General features: G+C 42.2%; 1 protein-coding gene and 1 long non-coding RNA gene across 3 annotated transcripts in view; one reads left to right on the top strand and one right to left on the bottom strand.

Moving 5' to 3' along the window:
- The window catches only part of ARHGAP18 (Rho GTPase activating protein 18), a 101,228-nt gene that overhangs the window by 63,900 nt on the left and 20,914 nt on the right, over positions 1-16,414 (bottom strand). Inside the window, exon 1 of one of the 2 annotated variants that reach the window (XM_080390432.1) lies at positions 4,737-4,943. The exons of the other annotated variant lie outside the window; for it this stretch is intronic. Coding sequence (XP_080246558.1) covers positions 4,737-4,813 — 77 coding nt within the window. The 5' untranslated portion in view covers positions 4,814-4,943. Of the gene's footprint in view, positions 1-4,736; positions 4,944-16,414 lie in introns of those variants that run through there. 2 annotated transcript variants of the gene reach the window in all.
- LOC308065024 lies at positions 5,027-16,095 on the top strand. The gene is made up of 2 exons (XR_013928627.1): positions 5,027-5,275; positions 5,366-16,095. It is a non-coding gene; the product is annotated as an uncharacterized lncRNA (long non-coding RNA).

Genomic DNA, 16,414 nt, shown 5'->3' with positions numbered 1-16,414 from the left:
AGATAAGTATTTTGGTGTATGCAGACTTACACAATAACCCACAAAAAAAGGCACTTCTCTACAATAGAACCCAACTGAGGCCCCCTGGTTTCACTGCCACCCAGATCCAAACTTCAGCTGGCATCTCCCAGTCATGTGGATTCAGTAATGAAGTGGGATGGTGGAACTTGTGGACCACAGGCCCTGGCTAGCAGGTGTCACTTGAAAGAGGAGACCTGAGGCAGCAGCAATCTTCTCTCTTACAGTAGGGGAGAGTTACAGCACTCTTTCCAGAACTGGTCAGGGGTTTACTTCCATCTCAGGGAAGCTCAACTCATTGTTCTCATTTTGCAAGTGACTACTGGCAAACAAAACACAAGATTTAAATAGTGCAGATAAGAGCAGCTGCATATAACTGCATGGCCTCTGAGGAGGAAGAGCCAAGTCCTAGGCTCTAAGAAATGCTGGAGTCCTTCTTAACAAGTCATTAGTTAAGTAATTAGCAGTACAAAGATTCACAGGCCCTTTAGGAACATCCGATGTTAAACAGGCGCTGGCTTGCAAAGCCTCAGAACTCAAACTGGTCTTCCTATGTAAGTTGAAGAAGTATACATGAAGTGGCAGCAAAAGTGCACGTGCTGGCTCCTGGTGAGCAAGCACACTGATTCACTGGAAACAGATAGAGGGAGGCTGTGACTCACATGACAAGTCCAGTGCAGCACAGGAGACAATACAGAGTAACAGCATCTCAGATATGAGAAAGGTATGGAGAGGAAAGCAAAGCCAACCTCCAGTGGCCACCACATTTCAAATCATTCATCTATTACTCAGTTTGCATTTTAGGTTTGGCTGTTAAAAATACTCTGTAGCACAAGTCTATTTCCCTCATGCACTGGTATGCATGCAGTTCATTCTGCATGCACTCTGTAAGCATTTACTTCTAGTTTTGCTATATCCTATTCCCCATCCATTGAATACTCCAGTCTTGATCTTAACCTTATAATCACATTAAAAAAAAGTTTGGTACACACACACATATATATATGCATACACACACACATTCACTTACTCTACAGGACAGAAATAGTCCTGTAAAGGACTCTGGATGGCATTTGACTGCCTGAGGGTGAGCCCACGCAGCCATATAAGAGGACTGTTGTTATCTGAAATGCCTACATGTGGCTGGCAAATGTGACACAGGACCTGCAGTCCTTTCTGCCACAGTAGATGGGAGTAGAATTCCCCAGCAAGGAACCTAAATGGCACTGGAAGCCTACGCTTAAGGGTGTGGATTTCATGCGCATGAGGTTGACATGCCTACAAGCAGTCACTGATACAGGGTCTTGGACTGAAACCTGTTTGATTCACTCGTACTTTCCACAGTCCATATAACAACAAATGGTTTAATGGGAAAAACAAGAAAAAAAATATTTAAAAGCTTGTGCATGGACATCAGAGAGAAAAGGACAGCAAAATGCAAGCAGCATGACAGCCAATACAGCACCAGTGGATTTAATGGGTTAAAACTGGGAAGTGAGAAAACTGAAGCGATATGGAAAAAGAGAGCTACTAAAACTGGATTTGATAGTGGGTAATCTGCCTTTGTGATTTCTCTAAGGAAGTTCTTGAATAAATACTTAGGTATATTACTGAAGTCACCCACAATCAATATCTACACTATATGAAAATGTTATCTTTAAACAGTTACTTTAAAGTAAAATGTAAAATAAACCTCTCTATGGCAAAGAGGACAGCTCTGATGTTACTCTGTGCATCCACACTATCAAGGCAATATTCCTAAATTGTCAAACTTGGAAGTAATCGCACCAAGGCTGTTCTAGATTTTAGCCTAGTAAACCAGTGGTAAAGCAAGCCTTTCCTAAAGGAAATATTTCACAGCCTTATTGTGCCTTTGAAGGGCCAAGAAAACCCCAGAAAAGTAGCTCAGCAATCTATTAGATCAGTAAAATTCTCAAGCCTTATAAAGCAAGACTTCTTGTATGCCTGAATGAAAAAATAAATGGTTAGGAAGTATAGCCCTTTCCTAAGATGCCACTTTGCTTGGAGCACAGTCAATGTATCACTTTTTCCAGGATGTACCAGTGCCACGCTTCCCCAACACTGCAAAGACAAAGCAATCTCTAACACGCACTATTTTGAATGGCTATGAAAAGAATAGTTCGACATAGTTTCCCTATTAATCTTTCCAAAAGGGCTGCTTCCTCACAGCTGGCACTATATTACACTGGCTTCCTAATATTCTAATGCCTGTTAAAAATCTGAGTTTTCAAATTAGCAGAGATGCTGACCTAGATACTGAAAGTTGCTCTCAGTTATTTTTTGAAAAGGCAAAATATGGTCAATATCACCCCAGTAGTAATATGCAGCATTTGGACTGCAGAACTAGTGCACTTGCACACTGTGCAGAGCATAATGAACTTATTTCCACAAAATATGTCCGAATGGTACAGGTTTGGGCATTGTTATCAAATATCTCTGCACTTGGTAGGAATGTTGATGAAGGAGGGAAGTAGTTCGAAAAATGGGGGGAAAAAATCCCACAGAATGTTACAATGTTTCACAAAAGTTTCCTTGTTTATTTTTAAAAAGACCAAAAAGTAACAACTGGCCGTTCTTCTCCCTCCCTGCCCCCATGACATTAATATTCCCAACCTTTCTCACTTCAGAAGGGGGAAAACACTAGGGATCCAGGGTAGCAAGGAACAGATAAATCAGGACCATGGAGTTGAGATCCTGGTTGATGAAAATGGGAGAGACAGGACCGAGACCCAAATTCAGGGTGGTACAGCAGAGAGGCAGAGAGGTGTCCTTTAGGATCTTAATCTTGATGATCTACGTGGCAAAATGTGCATAGCCTGGAAAGCCGTAACACTGCCAGGGGTGGAACTCAGGCAAACTAACTGTGGGAATCCCCTGTCCTGTGCAGCTTTAACATACATATTTATTGTTATAATTAAAGAAATGAGACTGCTTTTCACATTTATTTCCCCCCTGCACTCCCTTAATCCCACATCAGAACAGTTTGTGAAGGATCACCATTACTTGCATGGCAATGTCTCAGTTTACCCAGGAGGCTGTCCCCAGAAGCAGCTGAAGAGGAAGAGGGATGATGAGATCACTGCTCCTAACGCTGTAGCATTAGCATGAGACACAAGTTTCTAGGACACAGAGGGGCCCCCATAACTGTGCTCATGCATCTGGGGTCTCGGGGGGTTAAGAGCAACTGCAGCTTACAGCCATGTATCCAGGCAGCCCCACGTTAAAAGGGGGGAACCAATCTTAATAGTCTACAGGTGCACACCTCCTTATTCAGAAATTATCCCAAGGAGCAGGGAAAGTGGTTTTTATCATGCCCTTGCTCCATGGGAAGTTTGAGGAGAGGTACAAAGAGTAAAAACACTACAAATCATAACAGAGAATGTGGTGGATTTTTTGATTTCTTGCAAAAATGCACACATTTTGCATTCAGTAGTAAACAACTAGATCTGCAGTGCCCTTATATACGTAGCTAAGATGACATCAGGACTTAGAGCTGGGTTGATAAATAATGTTACTTATGGGGAAGGAAGTACCTCAACAAAAAGAAAGGAATGGCTTTGTGGTTCAAAGACGGGGTAGGCTGTATTTCTTAGTTCAGTTCTCACCTCTGCCATGGACTCTCGGTGTGACACATCAGTTATCTTTTGTCCCGCGTGACACGCTGGACTTCCTTTTACCTTCTTTTAATCAGACTATAATCTCTTTGATCAGACACACTCTTCCTGTGGACACATGGAAGCAGCGTGCCAGTTTCAATACCTTCCCAGTTTCAGCTGGCTTCTCAGCGTTAAAGTCCTGTCTTTATCAATGGGACATTTGTTGACAGTTTCAGCAAGGAAGAAGCAAGACTGAATGGGCCATAAAGACAAAACTCTCCCTTCCACACAGCAGCCTCTCTGGTCATGGCAACAGAAAAGCCAGTAGTGGTTCTGCCTGTATCAAACACATGCCGTGAGGCCTCAGCCTTCCTACAAGTGAAGCTGGCTTCTTTGCCCATTGTCAGTTTCACCTTCTAAGCAAAACACAAAGTGCTTTAAAGAGTTTATCTCGCCCTTACCTGCACCCTCCTTCCGTTTACCACATTAAAAAAAAGAAAATAATAATAATAATGCAAAGTACAAAGCAGTAAAGCACTAAGGTTGCATGAAAAACTACACGCCACATCCCGCAAACTGCCCACTCCCAAACTCTGGGGTGCAGCTCCCCGCGAAGCACCGGGCAGCACCCCGCGGGGCAGCATCTCCCCCCCCGGGCAGCACCCTTCGGGGCAGCGCTGCCCCGGGCACCCTGCAACCCCCCGGCGCTGCAGGCCCGATCGCGCACCGCGCACTAGCAGCGGGGGTTCGGCACCGGCCGGGCGGCCGCGGGACCGCTCTCAGCCGCGAACACGGTGACGCCGGCCGGCGCCCGGCAGCCCCGCGCAGCGCCTGCGGCTGCCACGACGTGCGCAGGTTGCTGGAGAGAGCGGTGACAAAACCAAAGGAAAGACCGTCGGGGAGGACGCGGAACAAAGCGCAGAAACGGGGAAACCCTGCCGGCCCCGGGGCGGAGAAAGCCCCTCGCCCCGCGCCACAGCTCCCGCCCCGGCCGGCTCCGCTCCCCCCCGCGGCGCGGCCCGCAGCGCCCGCCGCGCGGCCCCCGCCCGCACCTGCCGCCCGCACCTGCCGCCGGGGCGGCCTCCCCGCGCCGCCGCTCACCTGCCGGGGGCGCCGCCGCCGCCGCTGGGGTGGTAGGCGGTGAGCACCACGCCGCGGGAGCCGGACCGCCAGTTCATGGCGAGCGCCGCCGCATCCCTTCTGCGGACGCCGAGGCGGAGCCGGGCGGCCCGGCCCCGGCCCGGCGCGGCCCAGCCTCCCGCCGGCAGCGCGGCGGGGCAGGGCCGGGTGACGGCAGCGCTTCCTGCGGCCCGGGGCCGCGCCCCTCCCCCCGGCCCGGGCACCGCCGCCCCCGGCAGCGGCCGCTCAGCGGCGCGGCGGGACCGAGCGGCCTCCGGGAGCGGGTGCCGGCCGCCCCGCCTGGCGTTAGACGCCGCGTTAGGTGGTGCCGCTGGGGTTGTGTTAAGGCATTGCAAGGAAATCGGGCAGCTGGCGAAAAGGTGCCGCGGCTTCGGGCCCGAGTAGGTGAGCGGGGCTGCACACGCGAGTTGCGGCTCCCGTAGGGGTGGCGAGCGGGACCGCCGTGTTGCAAACGCAGCGCGGCGGCAAGAAAAACATGAAACGTGTTCAGCGATTGCTTTGTACGTTGTCCCTTTCACTGGATCGCAACATTACTCTGTGCTTGGTTTAACTTTTCATATACAAAAATGGTTTATTTTTTTAATTGCAAGCTCTCGTCACAAAAACCACGGCAGCTGATAGCGTCGGCCGAGGACACGAGGTGACTGAGCCGCCTCGGAGCTGCTGCGCCTTAAACCAGCCGCCATTAGCCCCAAGGTCACGCTCTGCCAACCAGCGGGAGCCGGAGCAGGGCGGCCTTGGCGGCGGGGACAGCAGCAAGAATAGCAGCAGGGACAGCCGCCTCAGTGCCTTGGCACCTGTCGATGAGATGGGACTCGCTGCCTTGGTATTAGTTTTGAATTGGTAGGCAGGATCTGTAACACAACACACAAACCTGTGTTTTATCCTTCCACGGCAACTATAAGATAACCTGTAAATGCATATATATATACAGGTCAGGTTTGTCATTTGTGTCTGCATTCATAGAAGGATATGATTTGAATTATAATTGCTTTGTGTCACAAGTGACCAGATCAATTTTAGTATGAGTTTAACTTGCATTTCATTTTTCCTTTTAAAACAAACAAAAATCATGCAACTGCTTTGCTTGCAGTTAAATATCTGAAATCTGAAAAGTTCAGTACCAGGCTATGTGAGGTGTTGTAGTGTGTGCTGCTATGAAGTTCACTTACTTAAACCATCGTACACCTAAACCAGAAAGCTCCATGCAGTCATGGGTGAGCCATGCATTTTTCTGTGCAGCACAGAGCTGCCAAGCAGGGGTGGCACAGAAATCTCGACATAAGGTCACTGTGAAGTTGCTCCCAGCAGAGAAGCAAACAGGAAGAACTTTCTGTCGTGTCTGAGCAAGACCAGTTTGTCCTTCAGTGTCCTTGATGCTTACAGCTGGTGAGTTCACGGGTTTACAGTTTGCAGAATTCACAGGTGATATTCAGACATAACTGAATTTTGTCTTTGGCTTAAGCGGATAATTTAATCCAGTAGGTTTCTTCTTAAAAGGGTGGCTGTCTGCAGAAGGCCAGACAGGACATTCACGGTTTCTTTAGAAAGGGTAATGTCACCATGAAATTTTGAGAAGAGCCCCAACATTACAAGCACAGGAAAACTTGGCTGACATTCAGCAGACCAACCACTACAGAAGTGCCTTTTCACTTCTTGCACCACCTAAGGTCAACTGCTGCCTTAGTTTTAAGTTCATATAAAGAATTGAGGCTAGGCGTGAGTTTTAAGAAAGCCTACCTCTTCCATGGCTTCCATAAGATGTTTTATCTGTAGGCAGCTGGCCAAAGTGGTTTGGCTAAAATATTTTTTGTGTTTGTTAGTTTTTAATCAAAACTTTTATATTAAACTTTTTAAAAAATAAATAATTTATTAAAAAGTAGGCATTATTACAAACAGATAAGCCTTGCATACAAATTAGCAGAAAGAACGGGTCTATTTTAAACTATGTGGATGTAAAAAATTTTTAATATTTACAGTGTATAGAAAAGAGGCTGGTGCTGCCCCATCTCCCCAGATGTTCTCCGTCTCCAAGGGGAATGGGTAAAAGAAAAGAAACAGCTACAGTTCTGCTTAAGCAATGGCTCAGTAGCATGGCTACAACAGCCTAACTAGCAGTATGCACCAAGAGGAATACACTGGGATAAATTATCTGCATGTACATACTCATAGGCACACACACAAAACCAAGGATGTGAAACCACTGCAAAATTTAGGACTGTGAAAAGATTTCCCTGTACTCCCCCTGCAAAGGCACAGCAAGCTCTACATCTCAGACTGTATCCACAAGGCAAAAATTGGTCTAACTTCTCACATAAACACACAAACAAGACTCTCTGTTTTCACTGTTCACTTTCGAAGTACATCAGCATGAGATGAGAAAACATGCTATTAATGTCTGTCAGGACAGCTATCTGCTAGTGCCTTTGGCTCTTTCTTTAAATGCACACGTGGTTTAATTATCAAACAGCCTATGCAGGATGCAAAGTTCTTTTCTGAGGGATCCAACCTTTTCCTTTTAAATTGAACCAAGAAAATTGAACATGTAAATACCAGGGTCCTTAGGACCTGACCATTTCTAAAATTTCAGCTAATGGGTTGTATGCCAAATACCCCATTAAGTCATAAAACTTCCTTTAAAGAATAGCTAAAAAATAACAGAAAGAAAGGTAAAAACATTTAAAGTGTTCCATGTTTAATAAGTGCTTTCCAAAGCCCTTTGCCCGAACTAAATATATATTAGGTGCTGTAAGAACGAAAAAGTAAACTACTTTTTCTTTGACAAGCATCTTAAAACACATTGTAATTAAGGCACACCATAACATGCTGCACTGCCGTTGTAAGAAGAAGAATGCAGAAACAAGATGTAGCCAATGTAGCATCACCAGGGACTGCTGCAAGAAAATGTAACTGCAAATGGAGAAGGGGAAGAACCTGCCTTGTTCACGGTGGGGGTGGGTGGGGGAGTGTGGGCATAGATTAAGAATGGTAAAACTCAGAATGACTTTGTACCAGTCAACCGGAGAGTAAGAAAGCTTTTGTAAGTATATCATGAGGAGGGTGGGAAAAGGAGCTAGAAAGAACTAAGTTCTATTATTAAATGAGAGTAGGGATTAATTTATTCATAAAAACACCAGAGATACTGATTCCCTTCTTAAATCTGCCTTTAACATGAAGCGCTTCAAATGTGGAAGTGGATTTAGGAGCTTAACTCTAGGCACACTTCTTTTCTTTACTATGTTTGACAACTTGATAGGATCAAACGCTGTCCTGTTACGACAGCGTAACACCAGCACAGTTTTCTTTGATGAAATTCTTCCTGATTTACAGTGCAGCCAGCTAGACAGTTTTGACCTACAGATGTATTATTGCTGTAAACTGACGTGAATATCACCACTGCCTTTCACCAGTGTACGTTCTGCCTAAACCGACTTACAGTCAATAATTGCTGAGTTTGCAGTTAGTGCTCATGCTCTTAACAAGGTACAGGCATGCCTATTTGGAAAGTAAGGTTGTTCGTAATCAACTAGATAAGAATGCCTCATTTGAGGCACATAGGCTTATGTGATAAAAGGTGATATCATTGAGAAAGGAGATTACAAATCAGTCTTTGTTGCTACAGAATCCAGACTCCTTCAAAGAGTTTAAACATTTAGATTAAGATGCCATGCAGTGCCTTTACACCTAACATAATCAGTCACCAGAGCCAAGCAGATCACGCAGGGTTCTCGTGCTTAATGCTGTCTTTACAAAACAATCGCTAAAAAGAGAACTTCTCAGCAGTACCATCCTTCATTGCTGCTTTACAGGGTTTGAATATGCATGTGTTCAACATATGCTTTTGACTTCTCACTGCAGAGCAATTTTTTTCCTTTTTGAAGTTTTCCCAATAAAAACATAAATCACACTGATTTTCATATTTTGTATAAATACATGATTAGATATTTTATATAGGTGATGGGTGATTTTTCACATTCCACGTTCCTGATGATGTGTCAATTATAAGCAGGTAGGTAAAAATGCAATCCTCTGAGAAGCACTGGCCTGAGGAAACAGTAACAGGTCAGCTTACAAATTTGAACTCATAGGCTGAATTCAATGGCAGTAGATGGATTTATTCCTGCTGAGGTTCAGAGATCCCTCTGGAATCAATGCTGGAGCATTTAGACAAGCAGTGCAGTGCTGCAGTGAGAGTACAACTGTACTTCAGGACTTTTGAAATACGTTTTAATGCAAGAGAGTTTAATCTTTTCCCTAGCATTATCTACTGTAAAGTTTGTGCAGATGGATTTTAAACTGAGCAGAAAATGTCTCATCAACTCACTCACCTAATTCACACTCAGATACTAAGTAGCAGCACTTCCACTGTCCAAACTGTGCTTCCAGGGTTCCAGCTAGCAGCCAGAAAACACATGAAATGGACAGGTTCATAAGATGACATCTAACCCTTATTAAGCTCCACACTTCATTATTGGGGCACTCCACTACATGAAGAACCACACAGGTGAAGTGTTCTGCAGTCATTAATAACAAACAGTAAAAATGATACAAAAAAGAATATGACAGGTTACATACTCAGGGTATGATTTCTGTTACTTAATTCTTGATGTCTACACCCATGCAAGTGATCTTATGCTCCGTTGAAAGTCTGTGAAAGAAATGCACTTTTAGAGGGTGAAATCCTCTGATCTATGTTAGACCTCCACTTTAGGCCATAAATATGAATCACACTCTAGAATCGTCTGTTTATTTCTGCTGACTAGAAGGGTTGGTCACATGCAGATGTCCACATCTATCAGAGAAGCTCCACCTTTAATGCTTTCATGTTGGCCTTCAAAATATGGAAGACACAATGTTCAGTTACAGTGTGCACCATATAGCATACAAAATGTGGAGTAGTCACTACTCTGAAATGTATAGTACTGGTATGTAGGAGGTGTTTCAGACCAGCTTACATACCCCTGAATATCAAAGATGGGGATGAAGTCACACACATGTACACAGAAAGCAGACTTCTACACAGAAAGCTGGTAACATTTTTTGCTACCCAGCACATTGTGAACATTTGATAAGGTCTAATCCTGAAATGTGTATCCTATATTCAAATTTTCATAGAATTTTTTATGGAAGAAAGATTTCCAATGCTATCAGGAGGCAGCTCAATATGCGGGGGAATTTAGCAAGCAAGACACAATTGGCACAGAGCAACCACAAGGACACAGACACAGCTAGGAGAACAGATTTCTGTTTTTTCCCGGATTTCTGAAAGTTCTCACCTTCTCCCTCACAGACCTCCACATTTGTATTTAAACAGCTGATTTGTTTCCCATAGCAAAAAGAAAAGAAGAAAAGAAGAAAAAGGAAGCACATGTCTTATGTTCCTCTTTCCTTGCAAGTTGCTCTAAAATGTATCTGGTGCACTCTGGTGGCTGCTTCCGTAATTCTTAATTCGATGACTTTGCAAAAGGTGAAACAGTAACTATCGATGCTGGTTTGGGGATTATCCATACAAAGACTAATGAGCATGTGAATTTATTCTGGTTTATCCAGTTTTATTTTTCTTGAATGCACCCCCTGGAGAAATTCAGATCTCGCCCATTGCAGCTCATCTGCTACCTTACATAAATCACAGTGGGGGCTGAGTGGTTGAGGTTCTCATCTGCTTTATGTTTTTGCTCATGGTCAGACAGCTGCTGAATTTTACCCAGAGGTATATCAGTTTCAGTAGTGGTAATTTATCCACGTTTATTTGTAGTGTGACCTTGCACAAACTCTCACATCAATTCTTGCTTCCCTTTCCCTATCCATAGACAGGGCAAATAAGATCTATTTATGAGAATTATTTACCATATGTTCAATTACATTGAAAGGTATCAAAAACGCAGCACATCACTTCCTGTTACATCACTATGTTTACTTTCTTTTGGTGTGTGACTTAATAGGGATAAAATGGCATGGATTTCTGTATCCACAAGCACAGGGAACATGATTAATCTAGTATGCTTTGCAGTGTCTCTACATGAGGTATAGGACGTTGAAGAAAACTGATTACCATAACTGATGTTTCATGCCACTTTTGGAAAGTCAGCATGAATGTTGGTGACTAAGGGATTTTCTCTGGTGACTCTGAATACCCCCTTTCTTTTCAGCTAGTTTTGATACAATTTTGGTTTTATAAACCATGACTTCACATATGCCACTAATTATGAAAAGACAGTGCATTCTCAGAACATCATATGGCCTTGGCCCTTCTTAGGTGTCACATAGATGTGGTGTACACTGAATGCATTCGCTGCATAGATAGATATACTCTTCTAGCATATGAAAATGAAATCAAGATAAAAGAAAAACTCTGGAGCATGGTTTCTCATGTTCCTGTTCAATCTTGTTTTACATTTATACCAGGCAGCTGTATAACCCATCCAAAGGAGTTTTTCTGGGTTAAACATGCTATGTGTTTTCTTTAGAGAGAGATCTTCTATCCCGACTCTTTCTGCATCTGTTTCAATTTGAATCTGCATCATCCTTGTAGACTCTTTCTGCACCTGTTTCAATTTGAATTGATCTTTCTTGAGCATGATGAGGGCCTTGATCTCTGTAGAGCAACTGGGACCTTGTACTACAACACAAATACTCTCCTGACTATATCACAAACACAGTATTGTGGAAAACACTGTCTTTTCTTATGGCTGCTTTTCACATTGGTGCTTGTAGTCCTATGACTGACGTGAATATCTGCATGTATGATACAGTTTGAGCAGATTTGCTAACCAGTTTGCACACTGAAGCACACATAGGAAGCTCATTCTGGAATTTCTTATGAGGAGTATGTAGGGGGGGGGGCATTCACTTTGTTGTTATGAGAGTGGTGTCATATGAATGCCAGAAATGCTGAGTTTGTCTCTTCTCTTGGACATTGCAACTGACACCAAACCCACTGGAGAGGCAGGAGTGGAGAAGATACTGTAAGTCACAACTCCACCTCTCTTCTTTACCTCAGGAAGTGAACCCCTATATCCAGCATTTTGGGTGTAACTAAATGGATGAACCAACCAGCTGAAGTTTGAAGTGAGATGGTGCTATCAATTGTGTACTTGAAGATAAATATATGACTTGCTGCTTTAAAAGGCAGGCTGTATCCATCGTTCAGGTTTGCCAGCTACTCACTCTCCAACCCCAGCTTTAGATCAGGTTTGAGTAGGGGCTGGGATAGTTTTCTTTGGTCTACATCTACCTAGGGAGTTGAAACCATGCTTGCTCTCATTCATGTTCACTAAGTCAGCCTGCACAGTCACTGGGAGCTCTTCTCTTCATTACCCTTCTAATTTTGCTATTGCCTGCAGGTTTGATCACAGCTGAATTGGCAGCACAGAAACATCTGGTGAAGTAAAACACAGAGCAGCCACAAAGGAGAATAGTGTCTTCTGAGTTTAGGGAGTCAGAAAAGCTCATGAAAATTGTGACAAAATTGTAAACTGAGCAAGCCAGACCTACCCAGAAATGTCGCTACGAGCTGAGAAGAAATGCTTCAGAACAAAGAAAGGAACAATTGCATGAGTCATGGGCTGCAAGAAAGAAAACCACTTCTCTGTAAGGGCTTTGAAACTGAAGATTACCCAGTAAAACTTCAACACAAAGCAAAATATTTTTAGTTCTTTCTTACTGACAAAAATATTCATTTTGCATCATTCTCTTTCATCCCAAACAACTCTTAGAAAAATGTTCCCTTTTCACGTATTTTACACAATGCAATCAAATTCAGACACCCTTAATATGAAATATTTCAAGCTGTCAGTGTTATTTTTGCTATTTTGAATTGAAACAATCTTCTGAATTCCACATGAATTTAAAAAATGGTTCATGTCAACTCAGAACCGCATTTTCCTTAAGTTTAACAAAAATCCAAAAATAGGGCACCATACTTATACCACGTCTGAAATCCTGATTCTGCTTTTGAGGTTATCCATACAAAGACTAATGAGCACGTGAATTTATTCTGGTTTATCTAGTTTGAAAAATATCATATTAACGGGACAATATCTCTTAAAACCATGTCTGTAAGTATCAGAGATAAATGAGAAAGGAGGAATAGAAGTCTCCACATTCTTGCTTCTTTTGCCTTTTTCATCAGTTTACCAGGCCCATTTCTGTTATGCCTGCATTCTGTAAGAAGTCATCAATTAACACAACAAAAATATTTTCTACATCTTTTGAATAAACTAGCTTTGACAGCAACACTTAGCACTTGTAATCTTGAATTAAATTTGAATATAAGTGTATGATATTTGGGATTGGAAGCTATTTTCCAATAGCACTATTGTAGCAAGGACTGGTCATGTTTTAAACACAGAAATTCACAAATGTAAGCTGTAAGAAAAAGAAATGATTATTTGTTTCTGATAGTACTTCTGGTGCTTTTTATTTGCTCTTCATAGCTATTCAAAAGTAACTCTCATAACAACTCATGGAAAATTAATGTGAATACTTACACAAAAATTTGTACAAGAAATAAATATTTGAGGTTTTGTTTCTTTGTGATTGAAAGCAGCCAGTGAGAAAGCTGAAAAAATACCAGTCATACAGCAAGAAAAATAAAAACTCAAAGCACTGTTATGTCTGTACTATAGTACCATGTACCTAGCAGTAACTGTAAAGTTCATGAGTATTTCTAGAGACTGTTGCATAGCCAAACACACTAGTCACAAATAATTTTTGAAAAAGCATCACGTTTGCAGCCTCTAAGGCCTGTCCTCTAATGTGACAGTCACAAATGACTACATTTAATAAATCACTTGTTCCAGCTAATTTACTCATCTCTTGACTGCAAAGAAATTGTGACTGACAGGTTTGTAGAGCAAAGTTCAGACAGAGCTACAGAAATACAAAGCAAGAATACACTACCAGTGCTGTGCATTTTGGAAGCAACTACAGATGTTACAGAAGGCTAAACTTGACATTTGCCTACATCAGGATATCATCTGTGTAGTTTCAGCAGGAAAAACATAATGTTTGCAGTTCACTTGGAAGATATTCACACAGAAAGGGTATTAAGTTCTGGCGGTTAGATTTACTTTGATTTAATATAGTATCTTATTATTTAGTAACTCATGCTATGTACAATACTGTTCACCATATGTCCAGCAAAAGAAAAAAAAAGGAGAGAAGCTGAAGTATCTTTCAAATAAGAATGTACATGGGGAAAAGCAATATAAATGTATGTAAATGTAAATATATTTATAATATATAAATATTATGAGGGCATCTATGATCAAGTCTCCAGAAATTTCAATCTATGAAATGCAGTTGTAGCTTCACTGGGAGAAATTAATACAGTGACAAACAAAATCAGAACAAGGGTGCACGGCACAAAACAGGCCAGAGAAGTGGGGTGGTTTGTGGAGGAGGATGCACATGTGTACCCAGCAAGAGGGAAGAGCACTCAGGGAATGGCTCCAAGCCATAGGGCTGCCACAAGGAAGTGGGGCTCCAAATGAGCAGTCACAACATGCAGCTGCATCGGGGTTTGGTCTTTGACAAGAAGCCATCTGATACACTCGGCTAGTGCTCTCAGTCAGGGAGGGTTACATCCTGGCACTTGAAAGTCAATAGAAATGGTGTTACTAACTTGCATCGGTGGAAGTATGCGTTTTCCACAGGGACAGAAAGCAATTCCTAGGATCAGGGAACACCACCCCTTATACATGGTCATGCATTTTTACTAAATACAAAATCAAATTGCCAGAACGCACTATAATCTGATCACTAATATTTCCATCTGAGAATGTATGTGAATCCATCCATCTCTTATCATGGGACAAATTGTCTAAATACAAAGGAATCATCAGCTTCTCTTTTCTATCTTTCCATGACCATAAAAGAAAGTGCTATATTACTTTACATACTATGAACTTGCATGTATGAAAGACAGAGGCAAAGAGCTGAGGACTGCATTTTGTGTTAATGTAAAGGTAACATTTTTGAAGGGGCACATGGTTTCCAGCCAAAGCATCGTCTCTTTCTTAGTAATTATGCATTTTAACCATCCCTGTATAGTAAGTAGGCTGCATAAACTTTTGGTTTTACCTCTTTATCCAAACTTTTCTACCATCTTTAAAACTGAAATATAAGAAATAAGCACTTTCAGTAATTTAAGGTATTTCACAAATTCTCATTAAAAAGAAACTCATCTTGTATGTGAGTGTACATGACAACAAAACTTGCTAGAAAATACTACAAAGAAGATACTTCTGATACCGTGAGCTCTGCTGCTGTTGAGAGAACTGAGCACCTACTTCATTTAACTTTGTTTTGGAACATGTTACAGAAGTACATGTAGGGATAATCATCTGTAGGAGCTTTCATCACCTGCTGGCTGATGTACAAAAGTTTAAACTACACACAAGCACCTCCGCTCCAGGAAAGTCTACAGTTTTCTCAGATTTAGAACAGAGATATTAATAAATATCATAACATTACATTTCTGTTAGCTTAGCTGGTTAGGAGTCATTAAGTAGTAGTCACATGAAAATTACATTGTTTGTGTTTTTCTCTTCTTTGTGCTACCACATATAATCTGGATTTAAAAGGACAAGCTACAAGATGAAGGACAAATCAGAGCATGGCAGAACAAACACACAGGCCACAAACATACAAGCAAGCCTCAAATATTATCTAAATATTTTTTCTCCCTCATTGCCTGTATATGCAGGCATATAATGCAGCACTTCTCTCCAAATTTTTTAATTGCCTAATTGACATTACCATAGATTGTGTTAGGTTCTGTTCTTATGGAGACAGATATTATTAATATTGATAAATAGATAAAAGGCAAATTGAGAAATTACATGTAAATGCCCACATTGTAGGACAAGAAATGATCAGATTTCCATAGCTGTGATCATCAGTGCTTGTGAAGATGGCAGCCCTACTTCATCAAATGCTGCGAAAGCTTAGGAAAGTGGGGTTATGAAATGGCAGGAAGGTAGAATACAGCTGCTTTTCTACAGTCAGAGCACATAAAGCACAATGCTGACCCCACCAGAATCAAGACTAAGCCTCTGCTGATTTTTCTGGGACTAAGATTTCAGTCCCGAGTTCCTGTCCTGCCGCAAAACACCAGCTGCAACATTCGGGCTCCTCTACACTCATCACTGAGGGGGTGCAGGAGGGATGGGTACCAGGGTGGCTCCTACCAGGACTTCACTCCCCTTGCTTTGTGCTGGCCTGGTGCAGCTGGAGCTGGATGGTCCACCAGCCTGTGTGGGCTTGTAAATTCTCCTCTGAGCAATGAATAAATAAATAAATAAATAAATAAATACATGTGTGAATTGTTTGTTCTCTGGGGTTTGGCTTCGTAAAATTTTTGTAATATCTAAATTGCTTTCTCTTTGTGGTGTGGGTTTGGGTTTTTATTTTTCCTATTGGGTATAATTATAGGACAACCAAATATTTCCTCATTTTGCTTTCTCTTTGTATGATTTGCTTAGATCACTATTTGATTTATTTCAATCCTTTGTACTATGCAGGTCTTTTACAAAATAGCAATATAGTAAAAAATTCACAACACCCTTTCTTGCAGATAAAAACCAAATAGGCGGGAGAAGGAAACAGCAATGTGGAACTCCACAAGGTTTCATGTA

Source organism: Falco punctatus (assembly GCF_963210335.1).
Source record: "Falco punctatus genome assembly, chromosome: 5".
Lineage (NCBI taxonomy): Eukaryota > Metazoa > Chordata > Aves > Falconiformes > Falconidae > Falco > Falco punctatus.
Note: the sequence above shows the minus strand (reverse complement) of the source record. Positions and strands in the feature narration are given on the sequence as shown.